Below are 22,008 nucleotides of genomic sequence, written 5' to 3'. Positions count from 1 at the left end.
GGGTGTTCAGGCTGCCGCTGCCACCATCGCTTTGTGATCAGGCTGGTGCTGGATTTGCACAACTCTTTTGTGGTTGCGTGGCCCCCGCCCCAGCTAAAGGCGCCCCGTTCCCAGGGCCCGGCCTGATCTCCTGCTGCAGCGCAGCCAGCCCCGGTCTCCCTGCAGGCCTTTCGGATGGGCTCTGTCCGGGATGGGTTGGTCCTCGGGGCTTGGTTTCCATGGCTCCTGCAATAAGCTTTAGCACCCCCTCCCCCCCGCCCCCGGCCCAAAAACCACCACCAGGCTAATAGCTCTTTTGCTCCTTTTTTATTAGTAAGGGATTGAAAACGCTGTTAAATACATTTCTTTACTGATGAGAATTTACAGCTGTTTCTGCAGCAGAAAATTGGTGTCATTAACTCGGTAGCAGTAATTTGGGAGCAACACCAGGCCCTGGCCTTTCTCAGTCCCTGCTGGCCTTGTCCGTCTCCGCTGGCTCGTCACCTCTGCTCGATGCCTCGGGGGCTGAGGGACAGAGAGTCCCTGGGGTGCAAAACCATGGGGACCAGCCCCCCCCCCCAATATCTCCCCCCCACCCCAGATGCCTGCCCACAAAGAGCTCCAGGATCCCAAACCCCAGGCTCTCCCCCTTCACTTCCTCCCGCTTCTGCTCTAAGTAAGGCAGAAATCTGGGAAAGGAGTAGCAAGATGTGTAGGTCCCCTGGGCCTTTTTTACTGCTGAAAGGAGAGAAACGGGGCGGGGGGGGGGGGGGGGGGAGGGAATGCAAGAGCAGGCTTGCAGGGGAGCCGCTCCAGCAGCACAGCTGGCTGCTGCTGTGTGCTGAACTGGGAGGCCGCCGCCACCAGCAGGGGCAGCTCTGCCCGTCCCCGGTGGCATCGGCAAAGCCTAGATCCTTCCCTGATGGACGAGGGATGGTGACAGCCGGGGGGGGCCCTCAGTACACCACTTCGTACACAGTGGCTTTCTTGTCGCCAGAGCCCGTAACGATGAACTTGTCGTTGATGGAGATGTCGCAGCTCAGCACAGATGAGGACTCTTTGGACTGAAAGCGAGAGAGCCGGGCTGAGCGTAGAGCCGGGTGCAGGGACCCTGATGGACTAAGGGTCCTTCATACTGCCCCTCCCCGTACCCTCCCTGCGCACAGTAGGACCTGCCTCACCTGGAAGATGCTGGCCCCGTAGGGCGTCCGCCAGGCATTCAGCAAGTTGTCCTTCCCCGTGCTCACAAACCATTTCCCTATGGCAAAACACAAAGTGGCTCAGTGCTTGGGACACCTTCCCGGGGTCTGAGCACTGGGGAACCATAGGGACCCAGCTGGTCTGGGGCTGCACACAGCCACCCTGCTCCAGCGTCTACACAGCTACAGCAGAAAAATGGCTCTCCTACCGCACGAGGCGAACTTGAGGGAGAGGACGCAGCTGTCGTGGAGGTGCAGCTGGTATTTCTCCGGTTTGGTCACGTGCAGGATCTCCACGTTGCTGCTCTCCATGCCGACAGCCAGCCACTCGCCCGTGGGGCAGTACCCCAGGGAGAAGATCTGCAGCGGAGGCCACATCAGGCGCCAGCACCTGGGGACCGGCCACCCCCGCAAGGGTCCCGGCTGCCCCGGTCCCCACCTGCGAGCTGAAGTCGTGCTGCTGCAGCTGACGCCCTTCCCGCAGGTCCCAGCACCGCACCGTGTTGTCCAGCCCCCCTGTCCACAGCTTGGTACCATAGTTAGAGATGTCAATGCAGCTTGCACCGTCCGTGTGGCCTTGAAACTGCCTGGGAAAGAGGGGACGGAGAGCGTGAGCACGCGGCAGTCAGGGCTGCAGTGCCTGTGGACCCAGGGCAGCTGGGAGAGCTGGAGATCCCTGTGGCATCCCACGGCTGGGCTGGACCACAGGGACAGGGATGGAGAAGGAACACCACCTTCACAGAGCTCCCTGATCTACGAAAGTGCCCTAAACACCCCAGGAGCCAGCATCCCTCCCCATTTCCCTGCCCTGTGTCCCAGCGCTCTGCCCAGGGCTCACCTCACCATGGTCTGGTTCTGCAGGTCCCACACCACGATGTTGCCGTCGCTGCAGCAGGAGAAGCAGACCTTGGCGTCGGGGCTGATGGCCAGGGCGTAGCAGGCGGGCGCGGAGGAGGTGAGCTCGGCCTTGATGCGGGGCGTGGGGGCAGCCAGGTCCCAGATGGACAGGGTGCTGGCCTCCCCCCCCACGATGAGGCTGCGGCCGTCGGGGAGCAGCTTGCAGGAGCGGATGTAGTTGTCCCGGTTCTAAATTGGGATTATGGTGAAGGGGGCAAGTGGAGAAGGAGCTGATCAGTGTCCAGGACATGGGAGAACAGTATGTTTTTCTCATCACAGAAATGAAAAGAGCCTCTACCCCTCCCCAGTGTAACAGGGACATATTCCTCTTCCCAGCCTCCACAAAGCATCTTTCTGTTCTCCCTCCTTACCAAGCAGTCCAGCTGCGCCACGGCCGTCTTGGTGCCCGGCTGCCCCACGTCCCACACCTTCACGCAGCCCTTGCCCCCCGTGTAGACGTGCTGCGTGGAGCTGCTGATGGTAACGGCGCAGACCACCTCGCCGTGGGTCAGGGTGTGGAGCTGCCGCGCGTGCCGGGGGATGCCGGAGCCAACGAGGGCGTCGGGCGGGAAGGGCACGGGCTGCATCTGCCCGTCGGCGCTGACGTGGAAGGAGTAGGCGCTGGAAAGGAAGCAGAGAGGAGGACTGAGAAATCCCTGCATGAAGCCTGAGCGGAGGAGCCAGCTTCTCCCATTAACCATCCCAGAGTCAGGTGGAGGGTCTTTGGGGCAGTCTGGCTAATGAGGGATGCACTCAACCATCTCCTTGTGATCACCAAACGCCAGAAACTGAAGCCCAAATATGAAAGGGCGGAGTTGGACTCAGAGGTGGAGAGAAACTCCAGCCAGGCCTTGCCGTGTCCCACAGGCTGCAAAGTGGGCCATGGCAGGAGGAGACCCCTACGCCTGGCACATGCCGGCCCGCTTGGCCAATTGCCCACCCTCCCTGCAGCCTGCAAGTCTGGCCACACTTACGGTTTCCCTCCAGGGATGGTGGAGAGTGAAGAGGAGATTGAGGAAGCCCTCAGGTGAGGGTGAGACTCAAAAGCCACCTGTACAAAGCAAAGGGAGCAAGATGCGCGAATGCCAAGATCCCCAAGGGAGGGCATGAAGGCAGGCACCTGCCTTTTCTCCCACACACCCCAGGACAGGGCTCAGACTGCTCTGCAGAAGGTCCCTGCTTGCTGCTTCCTCCCACACTCAAGTGACAAAGGCCAAAAGGGGCTCCCAGTCAACGAGAGCGCTACGCACTGATGGGAACCACTGGGGGCTTCTCAGAGAGCTCCGCGGCCTCCCCCTGCCCCCGAAGCCCAGACTGCCTCCAAAAGGGAGCCCTTCCCTACGGATTCAGCCAAGCTCACGGCAGGAATGCAGGTATCATACACATGGGACAGGACACGCTCAGGACGGCATGGGGCAGGCAGCCTGTGCCAGCCCCTCAGCAACTTACCATCGGGGACCGTCCGTACATCACAGTGCTGCTGACCTGCGGGGAGAGGTGGATGCCCATGTACATGCTGGGGGCCGCGAGCTCGCCATTGAGGGTGGCGTGAGGCACCATCCCGAAGGAGGACGCGTAGGGGCTGGACACGCTCAGCGGGCTGCGGAGAGCTGCGCAAGGAGAGACCTGTTCACGGACCCTGACGGGTGCGAGAGCTTCACCGGGCGGGGGAAAGGGTGCCCAGCATCGAACCGTCCCCTCGACACAGGGCCCGGCCAGGCCCGGCACAAGCCGGAGGACGAGGAGGAGGGCAGGCAGGGTACCGCCAAGACATGGGTGGTGCACGGGGCTGTACAAACCCAAGGGGAGGGGCAGCCTCCAGGCCCATCAATCCCGGACTGGGCCACAGACCCAAGCACGCGGAGGAAATGGCTCCGTCCCCTCCAAAGGATGCACCACGGACCAGCCAGCCACTAACCTGCAACAACCCTGACCTCCCTTACCAAGCCCTTTTCAATCTTGGCCAGGCCGAATTACCTGCGGTTGAGGGCTAAGTGGCTTTACCTCCAGGGCTTTGCTGGTTTATTGAAATCAATTCCAATTCAATTTTTGCTAAACCTCTGTAATTTTGTAGCCCAGACAAGGGCTTAGTGTCTCCAGTTCTGGCTCAGTTTCTCTCTTGTGCTATCTGTCCTCCTCCTCTCACCTTCTGCTCATGGCCAAGCTGTTCCCCAGAGCTGTCCCCACCTGCCTTCCCTAAAGTTTCTCAAGGAAACCAAGGTAGGGAAAGGGGGTGCGACCAGGCCAAGATTAGCCACCACAGAGGCCACCACTTTAGCTCTCACCACCCTCCTTGCTGCTTTCAAAACGACGCAACCATTCACACCGATTCCTGGGTCACCTGGATCTCACCTGGGATCTTTGCAACAGCCAGCACATGCAAGACCCCATCGCTTCGGAGGTCCTCAGCTACGCAGGGAGACCGACCAGGAACCGCATCCCGGCCTCCTGCATGCTGTGTGCTGGTAGAGACACTGGGACATCCTCCCCGGCCCCTGCAGCCGGGGCCCTGAAGCGTGCAGCTTCACGAGCAACACAGCGACAACTGCTCCGAGAAAAATGATGACATCCAGACAAAACATCTGCCCCTCTGAATTCCTGTAGCCAAGAGTTCCTACATCCACACAAAGTGTTTGGCGGGTCTGAGCCCAGCACAAAAGCTTCAACATTTAGAGAACTAAAACAGAGTTACGCAGCAGCTTCACACAGATGCGCGTTTGCTGTGGTCAATGCAGCGGCTCACGTGGAGCAAAGCTGCTCCCTGAGCCGACGGGGTGAAGGTGTCCTGCCATCCCTCTTGCCCAGCCGAACCAGCTGCAGAGGGAGGGGAGCAAACCCTCCCCTCCGTCACCGCGGCCCCAGGGACTCACCGACGGTGTCTGTGGCAGGCGGCTTGGCGGGAGGCGCCCGGAGATGGGAGGCCGAGCTGGGCCCGGGGCCGGGCGTGAGGGAGTCCCGGGCGGGGGAGGCCCCGGCACCCTTGGAGGCCGGCGCGCTGGCCGAGAGGTCGGTCTGGAAGGGAAAGGCGGAGCGGTGGCCGCGGAGAGGCTGCGGTGCCGCCAGCCGGTCCCGCAGGGGCGCGAGGAGCTGCAGCCCCCGGGCAGAGGGGCAGCCGCAGCCGGGACCCAGGAGCCCTGCGCCCTCGGCCCCTCTTCTCTCACCCCTCGCTCCCTTCCAGGGGGAAGGGCAGCCCCACACGTCCCCCTCAGACGCAAACACGGGATCCAGTACCCCTTTGGCGGCCAGGCCAGGCCACCCCAGCCCAGACCCGCGTGCCCCGGGAGCTCCTTGCCGCCCCGGAGACCCCGCGGGAGCTGCGGCAGAGCCTCTCCTGCAAACGCCCCGCACCGGGCGGGCACCTCCCCCGGCTCAGCCCTGCACAGCAGCAGGACGGGGAAGGCCCGGACAAGCTGCTCACACCCCACCTCTCACATCTCCACAGCTATTTCATGCCTGTCTTTTTTCTTGCCTCTCCTATTTTTTCCCTTTTTTTCTGCCAGGGGATTTTGTCGACACCAGCAAAGGAAAAAAAAATTAATAACAGAGAAAAGCGACGTGCTGCGCTGGCAGATTGCTCAGGGCGCTTTGTCTGCTCTAATCCGATTGTCCCGGGGAGAAGCAGCCTGCTGCTCCCTGCGGCCCGTAGCCGGCTCCTGACCCCGGGGCTGGCGAGGGATGAATCCGCCAAGCCCCCGCCGGTCCGGCAAGGCTGCGGCGCGACAGAGCCTTCCCTCCCCTGCTTCCCACATGCTGATGTTTCAATCTGAGAATTGGGCTGGTGCTTGGCAAGGAAGAAGGGGGGGAAAAAAAGAGAAAAAAAAAAAAGAAAAATCAATCGCGCACAGCTCAGAGCAGCTCTGGGGAATTCTGCAGGCAGCCGGATGGAAAATACCTGCAGAGCCAGGCCTTTGCTTACCAGACGATTAACCTCTCTGCCAAAGGCACTGACCTCTGCTCCAGGCCCTGGGAAGCCTGACGCGAGGCACCGGCCCCGTGGCATCGAGGAGGCCGGGATCTGCTCGCCCGGCTCGCGGGCTGCAGCAGACCCCGGGACTCGGCTCGCACCACGGCTCTCCTTACCGGACTCTGCTCCTTGGGCTTGAGGGGGGTCGTGCTGCGGCTGGAGGCCAGCGAGGCAGGGCTTTCAGGCATGTCCCGGCGGGCCGGGGGCAGCCGGGCACCGGGCGCGCGGCCAGGGCTGCCGGGCTCCGAGGGCGGATCCTGGGGACAGAGCACAGGGACCGTCCTCAGGGCAGCGGGAGCTGCATCCCTCCGCACGGGGGGACAGGTGGGGGCAGCTGGCAGCCAGGCAGGTCCCCTGCGAGCGCAACCCCTGGGCCTCGAGCTGAGCAGGGACCCCAGGTCCCTCCTCCTCCCCTCCTGTCTGCTGGGCGAGCTATTTGCCCCGTCGCTCTCCAGCCCGCTGCTGTCCCAACAGCCTTGAAGAGCAGCATCTGCCAAAGGGCCCCCGCTTCGCTCCTCAGGCCCCTGCACGAGGAACCGTCTTTCCTGGCTTTTTCCCCCTGAACAAAACCAGTGGTGACAACAGATTCACAGGACGCTGGTAGCCACGGGTGCCTTCAGCAGAAGGAAAGGTGACCAGTTAATCTCCCGGCGCCCCAGGGAGCCGGGAAGGGCCCCTCGGCAGCCCCTTGCCAGCATTTCAGAGGCAAGGCCACCCGTCAGCTCTTGCACTCCCATAACCATTCAATTAGGTCTCTGATTTTTATCACTGTAATTACACCAACGAGCAGTTTTTATAAGTGTCATTTTCTGCAGAAATCCCAGCTGATGTTCCTTTCAGGGCTTGTATTTTCTTGGGAAAGTGGCAGGAGGAGAAAATGGCATATGTGTTTTCCCTCCTCCTAGTCTTCCAGGGGAAGAAAGGGATGTCCCCAAAAACATCATCTCTGCCAAGAATAGCTGGGCTGGGATAAAGTGCTGCTGTATCTGCCCTGGTGGCCCGGGAAGGCTGCACCAGAAGGGCCTGACGGTTTGCTTGGAAGGGACTGAAATTCAGTGTACCTGCTGCAGTCTAGACACACTCATGGGCTCAGAGTGTTTTAAAGCAAAGGTTTCCTTTAGACAAGGCACTGTAGGTGACTGCCCAGGATGGGGACTGGCAGGGCCAGGACAAGACAGGGTGCTGCAACCTCTCTGCCTGCTTGCTCCTGCCACTTCCATGTACACGCAGTGCCAGCAGCAAATCCACCTCCCTGGGCCTTTCGTCCCAGCTTATCAGCCTCCCCGTATGGGATGCCACAGGAGAAGGGCTGAAATGGGATTGCGAAATAGAGACAAGTCTAAGGATGGCAAAGCTGAGCCCTGGCTGGCACAACCTTCAGCCCAGAGCACTTCCCTGGCTGGCAGGAGCACATCACAGCAGGGCTGGCACATGTCCTCACCAGCCACTCCTGCGCCATAGCAGAGACCAGGAACTTGCTGAGCCCTAAAACTCAGGAACCAGAGTCCTAACCCTGCTGACTGCAGCTTGAGCTTGATGTCCCACAAGGCTTAAGCGTGCCCATAAGGGTCTGGGCTCACCTCATCCACCACAAGGTTGTAGTCACTCTTGTCCCCATCACTGTCCTGCAAGGAAGACAGAAACCCATAAAGGCTCAGTCAAGAGTGGGAGAGGCTGGAACCAACTCTGGGCTCTGCTTCATGGCCCCCCCAGCCAGCACAGAGACCCTCATTCCCCCACCACGCATCGGATCTTGGGGACAGACATCACGTCCTGCAGGCAGCGACTCCAACCCTCTGGCTTGAGGGGTGTCCTCAGGGGTGGGAGGCCCTTCATTTTGTTTATTTACTTTTGCAGGATTACTGCCCTGTCCCCCTCCGGCCCTTGAGGCTGCTGGGCCTTTCCCTCTGCAGAGCCACTCCACCTCTGAGCTGAGCTGGGCTGGTTGGCCGGACCGTGCTCTGGCTACCCCAGAGAGGCTGCTCCAGCTCACCTCCTGGTGCAGTCTGCAGGGCAAGCACACGGGAGGTTCCCCGCTTCTGCCTCCTCGCCCCAGGAAGGGGCGGGCACGGAGACTCCCCTACCACCTCCAGGAGCCTTCCCACCTCCCACGGCCACGCTCTGCAGCTGCACTCACGTAATGCCCGAGCAAGTCCTTCTCTTCCCGCTTCCGCTTCAGCCCTGTGCCCGTCCGCTCCTCGTCCTGCGGGCTCTCCGGGGGGGAGGCAGAAACGCTCTGAGCCACAGGGGGGAAGAGGAAGGCGAATGAGCTGGAGGGGAGAGCAGACGGGCCGCAAAGTGGTGCCAGCCACATTCCCTCTCTAGAAGAGTCCTCCCGGTGCCCCTGGCTGCCTCCCAGACAGCGTCCAGAATCCGGCCATTCGCACAGCCTGCGCCACAGCTGCTTGGGGCGGCAGCGGCCCGCTTCCCCCGGTCGGAGGGAGGACAGAGCTGAAGGGGGGAGGCATTACTCTCCCCCTCTCTGCAGACATCTCTGGCATCCCCTTACCGGCCCCCTGTGAGCCCTTGGCTAAGTGTCCTCTAAGATGCACATTTACCTGGGGGCAGAGATTAGTCTGGTGGTTTAAGCAAGGCTGGGGCAGGTGTCCCCAGACTCCTGGGTTCCAGCCCAAGTTCACCCATCCAGGCCTGATGGGGTGGGGGGGAGGGAAGGAGGGTGGGGACTGTCTCTGCGGGTCGGCTGCCCCAACCACGGATGGACAATCTCCTACTGCAGGCAGCGAGGTTCAGCTCAATTCGTATTTATAAGGTGCTCAGAGACTTGGCAACATGCAGCCCCAGCACACGGTCACCCCCCTTTCCCAGCCTGCCCCTGGGACGTCTCTGAAGGGAGCTGCCCTCACCCCTTCCCACCGCCCTCCTCCACTGGAAACCGGCCAGGACTCAGGCCCCGTCCCCTCCACGGCGGGAGCGCGGCCCATCTATCAGCCCGGCACTGCCGCAGCCACAGCAAAGCGTCTCCCTGGCAGGCGGGCTGCCCGGCAGAGGGAAAAGGGAGAAAAAAACCTGCCCAAAACCGCAAAGCCACACGCCTTGCTGGGAGCTGGGCAGGGCCACGCGCTTCCCGGCTTCGCTGGAGCAAAGGAGCGGGCAGCGGGGACAACAGCCGCGGCTGGCAGACGAGCCCCGCTGGGAACCGCTCCATGAGGAAGGAGCGTCCGAGTGGGACCGGGGAGAGGACCGGGCGTCGCGGCCGTGCCCTGACCGAGCTGGTTGCACGCAGGGCTATGAAACGGAGAGCTGAACAACACAGCCCCCCCCAGCCCCTGGACCGGAGAGCAGATCCGCCCCTTCGGGAGATAATAAGGCATGGCGGGAGTGGAAAATCCCCATTGGAGCCCGGGTGTTTACTTTGCCTTAACCCTGCTGCTGCGGGAGTCAGCGGGGCTTGGAGGAAGCAGGACGGGGCAGCGCAGAGATGAATGCCTCCTCCTCCTCCCTCACCCTCCGCCTCAGCCTGTTCCAGCCCGCTTCCCGCCAAGGGCAGATTGTGCCGAAAGCTGCGGGGGTGTCTTAAATCCCTTCCCTTCCCCCTCCTCAGCCGTTTCCTCGGATGATAATACAATCAAGTGGTTCCTGCCCACCCACCAGCCCGCCCACGCGCTCCTGCTCCCTTTCATGCACATCAGCGCGCGCTTGGGGGCCTGGTCCCGTGGCAGCAGCGTACAAACCAGAGGAACGCCAGAGCGATGCGGGGTTACAGAAGAGGAGGATCTGCCTGCGCCGCTCTGGGGGCCACCTCTAAAACGGGCCTTGCTTTCCAAAGCAGCTGGGGGGCGGGGGGGGGCTGCTGCAGTCTCCAGGATGCAGCTCCCCAGCCCTCCCAGGGGTCACTTTGCAGAGCTGTTGATGCTAGTGGTTGGGAAGAAAATGCTCCATCCCAGGGCACCGACATGGTCATTTACAGAAGGATCAGAAACCTTGCCACGTACAACCACAGAGCAAAAAAGAACGGTCCCATCCCCTGGGGTGTTCCCTGGAGGAGACAGCCTGCTCTATCTCAGATGCAATAGGGCGACCACTTCTCTGTCTCCCTCTGCCACCTGACTGCAAGCTTATGAAGATCAATGCCAATTGCTCCTCAGTGGAGGGGCTAGTTAACCCTTCCTTCCCCTGCCTGTGTCCTGCGCTGCAGCTCCAGCTTACTGCAGCCAACTGGGAGTCACTGCTTTGGGACTCCTCACAAGGCTGGGGGACATTAAAAACAGAGGATGCAGCCAAGGGCTGGGGAGGAACTGGCATTGCTGGGCTTAGGTAAGGAGACCTGCTCAGCCTGTTTGCTAAACTGGAAACTCTCAAAAAGGACAGAGCTAGCTATTTTGGGAGCAGCGCTTGACCTTTAGATACTCACATCAACAAAGAGTCTCCGAGTCAAGCTGGCCCAGCACCTTCAGCTACAAACCTGCCCGGCTCCCTCCTCAATGCACGCGCAGCCCACCCGAGCCTGCACAGCAGAGGGATGGGGTCTTACAACGAGCAGAACTCTTTGTCTCGTTTTCTCTGCTCAGATTCTCCCCTATGTCCCTCCACACATGTATACTCCCCTTAGCTGCCCCCCTCCCCTCCAAAACTGCACCTGCGCTCCTCCAACCCCGAGCCTAGGTCCAGCCTCAAGTGAGGACCCATGTGCTGCCCTCTGGAGAGGGCAGAGCTGGCCTCAGCCTGGGGTCTCCAGAAGCAGAAGGGGACTAAGACCCCAGCCCCTCTGGCCATCCCATTCCCCTGCAACTCAATGGCTTGCCCTTTCCTTCTTGGCATGCTGAGCCCTTGCAAACTCAGCACCCAGGGGAAGGCCAGTCCTGGGAGCCAACTGCCCTAATCGCCCTGTGTGCAAACACAAACAGCCTGGAAAGCTGACCCACAGCAGCAGGGAGAGATGTCTCCTGTCCCCATGCACCAAGCTGGGGAGGGAGAAAGAAGAAAGGAGCCCACACAGCAGAAGCCGTCACTGGGCCACTGTAACCTGAAGGCCCTTGGCAGATGGGAGCAGGGTGTCTGGGCCACGGTGCACAGCTCTCAAGAGAACTACGTAGAGCTGCCCGGCCTGCAAAGCTGCCTCCTCACCTCCCGCTGATCCTCCCCTGAGGAGCCCCATGAAATGACACGATGCCACACAGAAATGAAACCCCAGACCCTGCTGCTCCCTCCCTTTGTACTGAAGCATGGCCTCTCAGGCTGTCACCGAAAAGAGAAGGGCAGCTCCACTATCTCTGGGCTGTTTACTTCCAAAGGTCAGGAAACAAAACATTCCTGGAAATCCTACTGCGAGTGCTTGCAAAGGGAGCTGGCTGCAGCACCTCCAGAACATGCAGCCCCTGTGCCAGCCCCTCGCTGCCAGCCCTCGGGTGCTGAGCATGGGGTTACCATAAAGCCCAGCCCACCTCTTCCCTCGGATCCTCCCTGCCACGGCCACCCCAGGACCCAGATTCTCTCTAGAAGCACAAAGGTCTTTCCAGGAACTGACACCAGCATGAGGGGCTCTGAACCAGCTCTGCTTCCCTGCCTCCAGACCAGGAAATCTAGGGCAAATGTCCTGCAAATCCTGAGTTAGGGGAGCAGGACCATGCACATCAGTAAAATATCTCTTAGAGTACTCTGGAGATGCTCTAAGTGACACTCGAGGAGGCTGGCAGGCTCCCAGAGCAGCCCAGGACCTTGTGAAGGAAAAGCCACGCCACCCACCACCGTTTCCAGAAGGCCCATTCACACCGCCAGCTTGGCCAGAGCCAGGCCTGTCGGTGCAACTCACCCGGCTCGGGGTGCGTTCTGGGGCCCAGGCAGCAGGAGAGGGACGCATCCGGGGACATCCACGGTGGCAAAGAAGAGGGGAGGAAAAAAGAAGAGGCTGTTTATGCCGTGGCTATGCTCAAACTGCAGAGGGGGGAAGGAAAAGGAGGGGCAGTGCAGCATAAAACCAGAGGAGAGAGAGAGAACCAGAATGAAAAATGATGCCCGATTTCCCACTTTGGCCATCTGCTGTGGGGGTTCTCTGATGTCTAATAGGAGGTGAGCACACTGGTTTTTCTCAGGGAAGCAGAGAGGAATCTATCCAGCCACCTGCTTCCAAGAAACTCATTAGAGCTTTGAAATCTCTTGGCTGGAATTAGCCAACAGGTTCCAAAGTTATTAAGAAGCGACAAGCAGACTAGCTAGCTGAGGCCTCGTGAATCACACCCAGCCCATTTCCCTAGGAAACTGTGCTAAAAAGCCCAGCTTAGAGACCCTTTGATCAAGGCTTTGTCACATGCAGCACACAAAAAAACCCAGCTCCAGCTCCCTGAGCTCAGGGAAGGAGCGTCAGGCATTTGCTCACAAACCTACGCTCAGGGTTATCAGCTGGGGTCTTGCATTGCTCCCCAGTGGCTTCTCACTCCTAATGATCACATCAGCATTTGGAGAGGATATATGGGTCCTAGTCTCCGCTGGCAGGAGGACAGATGTTCAGGAATGGGGCAGGAGGGTACCAGGGGATGCCGGACTCTTAATGCGTGCGGCTGCTGCAGGACTCCGGTCAGCACAAAGTGGGGGGAAGGGGGCAGCGGGGCCGGGTGCCCAGGATTATCTCTTCAGTGCTGGCTCAGTTTGATCCACACCTGCTCTGGCTAACTATGGGGGGCACCAAGAATTAACCTAAACCATATGTAGCACTTCACTAATTTTTTTAAGGAGGAATCATTGTGGGTGTCTGTGTGTCCTCTGGCCTGGCTGGATGCCGGCCAGACTGCTTTTTCCCAGCTGAGGACCAGCTCTAGCCTGTGCGTGGTGCAAGCTGACTCCGAAAGCATTCAGCAGAGGCTGCCTGGGTCTTGAAGGGTTAAGGAAGGCACAGCATAGCCTGCTTTTATCCTCTTTCTGGAGTTTGTTTTTCTCCGCTGGGGGAAGGCCATCCTTAAAGAAACACTGACAGGATTAAAACTGCACACACCTGCGTGCATGGGTGCAAAGCAGACGTGTGTGCATACGTGGACAATTTCCCGATGCTACTTTTACCACTTTTAGATCTTACAAGCAAAACCAGATCATTAAGAAAATGAAACAAACCCCTCTGGTGACCAGTTTCCCTGCCACCATTGTGTCCTGTTACAGCAGCACTTCCAGACCCCACATAAGGGACCGTCATGAACCACCAGCACCTTCCCCCAGAGGAGTCTGCAGAGCAGGATCATTAAGGCTGCTAAATTTTACTGCCTATTTCTGGTCCAAGGACCTGTCCTGCTGTCCGGGGTTTGGAGCCCTGTCTGTGTCTCAGTTTGCCCATCAGCAAAAATACCTGATACCTGCACTCTGTAGAAGGTGACTTGAGCTCAGGGTGGCTCCTCCTACAGAAAATGCTTCAAGATCAACAGGCCACCAGCAAGCTGGGTGTTGCTATTCATTTGGCCCAAGCCTGCCAGTAGCATTCACAAAACTGATTTAACGATGATTAAATATTGATGATGTTTGTAAAGCACTTTGTGATCCTGATAGAAGGAGGCACCCAGAAGGATGAGGGATTACTGCTATGTGTGAGGCACTGCATACGCAATAAAGCTTTCTAAATTCCTTGCCACAGACCTGTGTCTCCCACAGTTTCTACCTGGGGCTCACAACAGTAAGGTGTTTTCCCTTAAAGTCTCAGCTTCCAGCATCAGATGAGCGCCTGAGAACCTCGGTGTAAACCGAGAGGGTTTCTCTGCAGGGGAGAGCTCGCACCCACCAGCTGCCTCTTGCAGGGGGACCCCAATGCTGGAAACACCCCGGGGGGCAGAAGGCCTGTGTGCACGTGCGCACGCAGAGCCCTGCTGCCCCGCACTTGGGGCGCACGCGCAGCCGCCCCCCGCACTGCCGCAAGCTCTCTGGAATTGTCACTGCATGGCAGCTGTTCCCTCGGTCAAAAATAGAGCCAACCTCTCGGGGCTGCAGATATTTAATTAGCTGGATCTGTCATTTGCTGTGCCTGCTGCTCCCCCGGCCCCAGGGAACAGCCGCCGTGCATTGAGGAGCCCTGGGAAAGGGGCAGAGCTGGGAGCAGGATCCCCCGGTGCTGCCTGGCCACCTCTGGGACTTCTGCCCGACCCTGATCCAGCCGTCCTTCGAAGCACTAATCCGGCTGCATTCCATCCCCTTACCTCTGTTCTCCCCATCCTGGACCGCTCTGTCCTCCTTGCCAGCGAGCTGCGACTGTGCCACGAGTGCCCCCGAGAGGGCCAGGAGCCCCGAGGCGCTGCCGACCCCCGTCAGGCTAGACGGCTGCATGCTGGAGGGGTGGGGGGTCAGCGGGAGGGGGGGTGCGTGGTGGGAGAGGTGCTGAAGCTGCTGCTGCTGAAAGAGAAAGAGCAAATGGTCCCGGGAGGAGACAGCCGCACGCAGCCGTGCCCGCGCCCCAGCCACCCGCGTGAAGCAGAGCAGCGCACGCGGCGCAGAGGACAAGGAGGGGAGCAGAGCTGTCAAGGCTGCACTGTTTTAGTCCCGTCCCTTGCCCTTTCCCCCACGCAGCACCTAGCGTACCCCCTACACGAGCTGGGACGTAGCCCTCGAAACACGACAGACAGCCCAGCCCGTTGCTCTCCCCCACTCAGGTTGGAGCGGCTGGGGCCAGGGAGGCTCCAGGGGCTGTCTGCCTTCTTCGTTATGCAGTGGTAAAGCCTAATTGCTGCAGCAGACCACCCCGGGCTCATCAGGGTAGGAAGACCTTGGCTTCCCCCACCGTTACACTACAGGTCCAGTTCCGCAGCGCAGCAGAGAAGGGCCCTCGCTCCCCAGCCTGGCAGGGCGACTCACCCCAACGATGCTGTTGAGCTCCCCCATGGTCACCTGCTTGGCCCGCTCCACCGCCTGCAGGACCTGCTGCTGGTGCTGGGGGAGAAGCGGGGGGTCACGCAGCGCTCGCGGCCGTGGACGTCACGTGCCCCCCGACCCTGCGCCCAGCCGTGCTGGGGCCCAGGGACACGCGGCCGGTGCCTCCCTCCCTCCAGCCCAGGTACAGAGGTTTGCCCTCCCCGAACCTCCCTTCTCCAGGCTGGATTCCAGTCCCCCTTTCCCAAGGGCTTCCGGAGAAGCCCGAGCAGTCCGGCACACGCCCCCTCTTACCTCCTGCGTCAGGAAGGGTACGATCTGGGCGCAGATGGCACTCAGCCTTTTGACGATCTCTGCCTGAAAGGGGAGGCAGGTATCACCGCCGCAGCGGGGTGGGAGGGCCCCGAGCCCCATCCCGTCCCCCGGCAGAGAGGAGGACGGCCACACATCCCGCAGATGCACTGCGCTCTGGGGAGTTAAGCGCTCCCCACCCCGCATCCGGCCCAGCGTAAATCCTCACGCTGCCTTTCCATCCCTGCTGGGACTTCCCAAGCTCCTGCCAAGCGAGGACTCTGCCCAGGGCTCTGGGACCCTCCCAGACTGTCAGGTTCCCCGGGGCACACAGCAGGGAATCCGACTCTAAATCCCTCCGTGGACCCAGGCCAAGCCAGGCTCTGAGCTGTCAGTCCTTTTGCAGCCCAGCTGGCTCTGCTCAGCCCAAACCCATCTTGGCTTTGTGGGCTGCTGCTCCTGTAGCCAGCGGGCAGGCTGGTAGGGGAGGCGGAGAGCAGAGCTACAAGCGCTGGCAACGGGCCATCGCTGTGCTGCTTTCCCTCTCCCCGAGCACCGAACTGAAAGCCCTGGGGAGAACAAGGGGGGGAATTCACACAGATTAATTCAGCTTCCTTTCCCCACCCCCCACCTCTTCTGGATCCTCCCAGCAAGCCCTGCACGGCGCTAACGATGATACCTGCTCTGCTCTGCCCTTCCCAGCCCTGGCCAGATCAGGAGCTCCCGCTCCCCGCCTCGAAAACACCACGGCCACCCAGGCAGCTCCAGCCACTGCTCACAGAGGGGGACACCGAGGCTCAGGGCACCACGAGTCACCTGCCCCCTCCCCAGCAAAGGGCAGCAAGGGAAACACGGAGAAGCCAGGCAGGCCCCGTCCTCCCCTTGGGTGACCCGGCGAGCCCGGCTGCACCCTCCCCGGGACGAGGGCCCTTCCCGAGGGAAGGGGCTGCAGCTCCCCAGCCGGCCGCTCCCGAACAAACCTGGGTCTCTCGGGGAGAGCCCGACACCCCCCTGCAAATCCCTCTGGCAGTCGCCAGGGAAGGGACTGGCTGCTCCGAGGTGCTTTTCCAGCCTGGGTTTCTACAGTCTGACAGCGCTGCAGAGGTCAGACCACGCACAGAGCCGACGGGGAACAAAGGGGACGTTTACCTGGCTCTCAAAGCCGCACAGCTCCCTGCCGCGGGCCGGGGGCGGCACGGCCTGTGCATGGCCCCCCAGGCACCCCACGGCCCCCAGACACCCCCTGCCCCACCAACCCAGCCCGCTGCTGCGTGCACCGCGGCTCCCACGCGCCAGAGCGGAGAGCCCGTCCTGCGCCTCATGGTGCCCCGCGGCCGGGAACAGGACCGGGCACGCCGGGCCCCGGCTGCCCCCTCCAAGTGCTCAGCCGTCCGCGCCCCCGCCCCACGCGAGGGAGCCCCTGGGCCCCCTGCGGCTCGGGCCACCCCTGGGTCCCAGTCCCACCGGGGCTGGGAGCACGTGGGGACGGCGGGAACATGCTGGAGGGCCCCGCAGCCCTCCCTGCTAACAAAAGGAGCAAACTCGGAGGGGCTGAGCCAGCTGGAGGAATATGGCAGTTGACTTGCCACTTTGTCAGGCATTGGTCCAAACTAATTTCCCTGGCAGAGAGCCCGCGATGACTAGATTGATAAATCTGAAGAGGGAAAGCAAATTAACGCTGGAACAAAAGGGGAACTGGGGAAGGGTGAAAACACTCCTCTGGCTTCAGGAAAGAAAAAGAAAAAGAAAAAGAAAAAGAAAAAGAAAAAGAAAAAGAAAAAGAAAAAGAAAAAGAAAAAGAAAAAGAAAAAGAAAAAGAAAAAGAAAAAGAAAAAGAAAAAGAAAAAGAAAAAGAAAAAGAAAAAGAAAAAGAAAAAGAAAAAGAAAAAGAAAAAGAAAAAGAAAAAGAAAAAGAAAAAGAAAAAGAAAAAGAAAAAGAAAAAGAAAAAGAAAAAGAAAAAGAAAAAAAGATCTATTTGCCTCTGGGCTCCAGCTCCTGCTATTTCCTCCATGCTCCCTCCTGCGTCTGGGGCCCCAGGGAACCGCTGCTGGCAGGTATGTGCACAGGGACTGCAGGATGCAAGGCCAGACTTTGAGGTGCTTTGGGATCACAGGGAGGAGGTTCTGCCCAAGGTGTCAGCCAGAACTCAGTACCCCATGTCCTGACAACTGCTCAGCCCCTTTGCAAGGCAGTCCCTCATCCACAGCTGTGCTAGGTCTCCCATCCCATGTCGGTAACAGGGACACGGAGACAAGGGAGGTTGTTTTCCAGCAGAGTGTCTCAACACCAATCTCTCCCCCTGCCACTGACACAGACCCCAGCTCACTCACCTGCTTGTGCATTTCAATGTTCAGCCCGTAGGACATTTCATAATACTGAAAGGAAAATCACAGTGCAGCCTGGTTAGGATATGCCCTGAGCAATCAGTCCGTTACAGCCATGAGTTCAACATCCAGTCCCTCTCCGCTTCCCCGTCAAACTTCCTCCAGCAGAACCCTGCCACCGCGGGTCCAAGTCCAGGGAAACAGCTGAGCAGAAAGCAACGGGCTGACGCCCGCCAAACTCATTGCACCATGAGCTGCATCCAGCGCCTGGGACAAGCTGGGTGACACCAAGGTGCAGACCATTTAACGCATATGATGATTACACCCTAGTTTCTGCATTAGTATAAACCAGTGTGTAAGCCAGCCCAGTTGCAGGAAAAGGGAGTCCTATCCTGGCCTGTCCTTTCCTGCTCTTAACTCAGATCGACTCCCTGATGCAGCTTCCTATCTAGTCGCACGGGTTGTCAGGCCTGTGCAAAGGAAAAGATGACGTGAGGTACCTCTTTCGCCAGCTGAAGCCAGTTGTGACTCTGGCGGTGGTGACAGCTAGCAGACCTCTGTCCCACCCCCCCGAGGACGGGGGATGAGGACACAGCGAGTTGAAAGCTGCCCCTGGGGCCAGAGGACCTGCCTTTCTTCAGCAAAGCCCATCTCAGACAGCGCAGCCCACCTCCAGGAGTCCCCGAGGCTGCGGGACGCGGGCGAGGGTCCCAGCTGAGGGGGCGACAGGAGCACGTCCTGCGATGCTGACAGAGCCTGATACCCCCCGGCCTCAGGAACAGGGCTGCCATCACCCAGGGGATGGGGCTGCCCAGGTTCAGGTCTGTTTGCTGTCGGGAGGGGGGATAATTTGTGTTTCCCCTTCCCCTAGAGGGGCCGGTAATGTCAGATGCTGAAGGAGAAGTAATGTTACTCCAATTCCCATCTTCCTAGCGTCCTGCCAGCAGCGTCACCCCTCCCCTGCCCAAGGCTGCCCAGCTGGCACAGGCTAGTGCCGGCCGGTGGGCTATTAACACCACCCTGGCCACTGCAGAGGGGGTCCTGCCCTGCTCTTTCTGAAGGCGGTTTCCCCTCCCATCCAAAACACCAGCCTCAGGGTATCACTTCCAAGACATCCTCTCTTGGGAGAGAGACAGGGAGGAGGGAGGAGACCTTTATCTTTAAGGGAAAAAAAGAAAATAAAAGAGAAGAAACCTATGGCATGATTCCTGGGCTCAAACAGCATCAAACATGGCAGCAGACATCAGCATAAAAGCCAGCCGTTGCTAGGAATAAAGATTAACTCCTTCCTAACGCCTGCCCCCAGCCCCGGGACAGCCCCCCAGGCCAGGTGTCCACTTAGCGGTGGCGGCCGGCGGACGCGGGCGTCTCAGCTGGGCGAGCGACTGAGAGGAGCTCCAGCCCAGGGCCTCGCCAGGAGGGCTGGGGTCGAGGATGCTTTGGGGGGCACGGGGACAGCGGAGGGGTGGCTCACCATGACATAATGTCTCTGCATCTCGGTCTTCTCACTCACTAGCTTCTCACATTCCAGTTTCAGGCTGCCAAGAGAATCCAGGGTTTTCATTCACAGACCCCCATCTCCTGCCATGTCCCCCCACACTCCCCCACTCCTCCGGTCTCGGGAAGCTTGCCTCTTCCACCTTTCTTCCCCCCCTCCATCTCCGCCCGAGTAGCACAGCACCGCAAGGGTGTTGCGTCCCCGACTGCCACTGCCGTCCTCGTCCTGTCCTCGTCCTCGGTGCCCCTGGAGGGACCAGGACCGTGGGGCTCTGCCACGTGCTGCCCCCGCAGCCCCCGCTCCCCTCGGGGCCGGTCCACCTCAGCCCACCGGTGCTCCAGCTCCAGGGCAGGGCTGTCCCCTCCGCGCCTCCCCGCACCCAGCTCGGCCCTAGGAAACAAACCTCGGGACCCCCCTCGGGGCCCGGCACCCCAGTTCACAGCCCCGCTCTGCCCCTCAGTCTGGACCCCTCTCCCTGTCCGCCCTAGTCGCCCCCTCACCGGACCCCTTTCTCCATCTTCTCCTGCCCCTAACGCACCCCCTAGTCTGGCCCCCGGCCCCCTCCTCTGCCCGGACCCTCCTTCACCCCTGCCCCTACCCCCCGCCTCACCCCCTTCTCCGGGCACCGCGTCTCTGCCCCAGCCCCCCCCGCCCCTCCGGCCCCCCCCGCCCTACGCCCAGCCCACGCCCCAGGCCAGAGAAGGACCCTCGCCCTCGCCCCCCTCCTGACCCCGCCGATCCCCGCTCCCCCCTCGGCGGCCCCGGTCCCCGCCCGCCCCTCACCTGTGGTACTGAGCCTGCAGGAACTGGAATTCCTCCTTAATCCGGTCGCAGATCTCCAAAACCGAGAACTTGAAGGGCTGCCCGGACTGGAGGGGAGTCTGGGGGGAGAAGGCGCCCGGCCCGGCTGCTGACGGCTGCCCCGGCGCCGCCGCGGGCCCCCGCCGCCCCCCCGCGCCCCGCCGCCGGCACTCACCGGGTGCCGTCCCTGCGGGTACATCCTGCGGCCCCGGCCCCGCCTCGGCGCCTCGCGGCCCCGCGGCCCCCGGCGCCGCTGCGCGCTGCGCGGCCGGGGCGTGCGCTGATCAGGCGGGGTGCAGCCCGGTGCCGCCGGGCCGGCGGGCGGAGGGGGCTCCCCGCCGACGGCAGCGGCGTCTCCGCGTGCTCCCCATGCGGGCCGGGGCGGCGGGGCTCGGCCGGCTGGGAACGGGGACGGGTCCTGGCGCGCGGGGAGGCAAAAACGGAAGAAGAGAGAAGGCGGCAGGAGCGGGCGGGCAGGGCAGACGCCGCCCGCGGCTCGGCAGCGGCCCCGGCTGCAACCGAAGCTGCCTCCCGGCGCGGCCCGGCCGCCAGCGCCGTCCCCCGGCGCCGCTTAAGGTGGCTCGTTCCCGCAGGACACGGCGGCGGGGGCGCCCGCGCCCCGGGCGGGAGGGCAGGGCAGGGCAGGGCGCCGGCAGGGCAGCAGGGCCGCGCGGGGACCGGCGACCGGGCGGGGGGAACCGGGCAGGGCAGCGGGGCCCGGGACGCGAGCGGCTCCCCGGGCAGGGCAGCGGTCCCCCGGGCAGCCCCGCCGTGCCCGGAGCTTCCCGCGGCGCGGAGCTGCCCCGGCGGTGCCCGGGGACACCGGCCGCAGGCGCCGCTCGCGGGGCCAAGCCGGGCGCCTCGGGAGGGCGGGAGGGTCCCAGCACGGGGCCGCGCCGCCCCCGCAGGGCGACCGCCGCCCGCCCCCGCTCCGGGGCCCCCCCGCTGGCTCCGGCCCCGGCCCCGAGGCAGCCGCCCCGGCTGACGGGCCCGGCCCGCGGCGCAGACGGGAGCCGGGGGCCGCGGGCCCAGGCGGGGCAGACCGGCCCGCCGCGGCCGCCATGGTGCCCCGATCCACCTTAAACCGCCTCCCGGCCCGCGGCCGAGGGGGCCGCGCCTGCCATTGGCCGCCGCCGCGCGGGGCGCCAGCCAATCGCCGCGCGCCGCTCCCACATGGGTCCCTGACGTCACCGTGCGGGATGGCTAATCAGAAGCGAGCGGACGGAGAGCCGCTGGGCGCCGGCGCGGGGCACGCTGGGAGCTGTAGTCTGCGCTCTGCCGCGCCGCCGATGGCCGTCTCCCGCGGCGGAGCCGCTCCCGCCCGTGGCGGCGCGCGGCGGCGGGGCCCTGCGGGCTGCGGCTGGGCGCGGCGGCGGGGGGCCCCCCCCGGGCCTCCGCGGCCCCGCCGCGCGCGGACCGCGCGTCCCACAAGGCCTTGCGGCGGCCGCCGGCTGCCACTCAAAGTAACGTGGGCCGCGGCCCGCCCCGGCGGCGGAGGGGCCCCCCCGGGCCTCCCCCGCGGCCCCGAGCTCCTCCCGCGCCGGGGGGGGAGGGCGGGAGAGCCGGGTCCCCGAAAGGCGCAGACCCACCCCCCCACCCCCCCGCAGGGGGCCCCGCCCGGGAGCGGCGGCCGTGACGGGCCACCGGTATTTCCGAGCTGGGGCGAAACCCCCCTCCTCCCCGTTCGGCGGGGAAGGGAGGAAATCGGAGGGGAAAACCCGACACCACAGCGGGAAGAGAAACCAAACCCCAAACCCCAGCGCGCTGGGTTCCCGCCAGCAGGTTTCATCCGCCAGGGGCGGTTTCATCCGCTTTGCCTATTTATCGGTAAACAGAGGAGCTGCAATTAGGAGCGCGGCTACCGGGGCGGCGAGCGCCCGCCCCCCAGCCAGGCCTCTGGCCGGCAGCTCCCGACCGCAGCCCATCCCGGGCCGTCGGGCACTGACCGCGCGTGGCTCGGCGCCCGGCTGGGCCTCGGCGAGCCGTCCGCGGCCGCTGCTGCCAGTTTCTTGGGGAACTGCCGTCCGTTTGAACCGGGATTCGCCTTGCGCGGGGCTGGGAGCGGGGACGGCGCTGCCCACTCGGATGCAGCCGGAGCCCCCGCGGCCAGGGGAGCCTCGGCCCGGCTCGGCCCCGGGAGCGACGATGCCCCCGCGGCCCCCCGCGCCCCCGCAGGGGAGCAGAGCACTTGAACCGCCTGGGCTCCGGGCCCCCGGGAGGTGGGCGGGATCTTGCTGCCCCTCTTCACAGGCGAGGAA

At 62.4% G+C, this 22,008-nt stretch overlaps 1 protein-coding gene across 2 annotated transcripts; it reads right to left on the bottom strand.

Annotated features, from left to right (window-relative positions):
- Positions 1–291: 291 nt before the first annotated feature.
- On the bottom strand, positions 292–21,006 carry TLE2 (TLE family member 2, transcriptional corepressor). 2 transcript variants are annotated; one of them, XM_064497328.1, is made up of 20 exons: positions 19,926–21,006; positions 19,733–19,830; positions 18,926–18,989; positions 17,458–17,502; positions 15,130–15,192; positions 14,821–14,895; positions 14,169–14,358; positions 11,810–11,826; positions 8,177–8,275; positions 7,620–7,664; positions 6,156–6,296; positions 4,946–5,087; positions 3,525–3,685; positions 3,050–3,126; positions 2,447–2,696; positions 2,017–2,264; positions 1,618–1,765; positions 1,388–1,538; positions 1,161–1,237; positions 292–1,043 (listed from the first exon to the last, which is right to left on the bottom strand). In XM_064497328.1, the coding sequence occupies exons 1-20, from the start codon at positions 19,947–19,949 to the stop codon at positions 936–938; spliced, it is 2,223 nt and encodes a 740-aa protein (XP_064353398.1). In that variant the 5' UTR covers positions 19,950–21,006; the 3' UTR covers positions 292–935. The 2 variants fall into 2 exon arrangements, with proteins under 2 accessions (XP_064353398.1, XP_064353397.1); XM_064497327.1 differs by having other exon boundaries at positions 14,169–14,361; positions 19,926–21,005.
- Between the last annotated feature and the right edge of the window lie 1,002 nt (positions 21,007–22,008).

Source organism: Dromaius novaehollandiae, chromosome 25 (genome assembly GCF_036370855.1).
Source record: "Dromaius novaehollandiae isolate bDroNov1 chromosome 25, bDroNov1.hap1, whole genome shotgun sequence".
NCBI lineage: Eukaryota > Metazoa > Chordata > Aves > Casuariiformes > Dromaiidae > Dromaius > Dromaius novaehollandiae.
The sequence above is the reverse complement of the archived record's forward strand: the minus strand, read 5'-3'. Positions and strand labels throughout refer to the sequence as shown.

Excerpts from the sequence above, each read along its gene's own strand:
- TLE2 (XM_064497327.1), bottom strand. The coding sequence starts at position 19,949 with ATGTACCCGCAGGGACGGCACCCG. Across the intron at positions 1,766-2,016 it reads CAGAACCAGACCATGGTGAG|GCAGTTTCAAGGCCACACGG; the intron begins GTGAGCCCTGGG and ends CCTCTTTCCCAG. Across the intron at positions 1,044-1,160 it reads ACGGGGCCAGCATCTTCCAG|TCCAAAGAGTCCTCATCTGT; the intron begins GTGAGGCAGGTC and ends TCTCGCTTTCAG.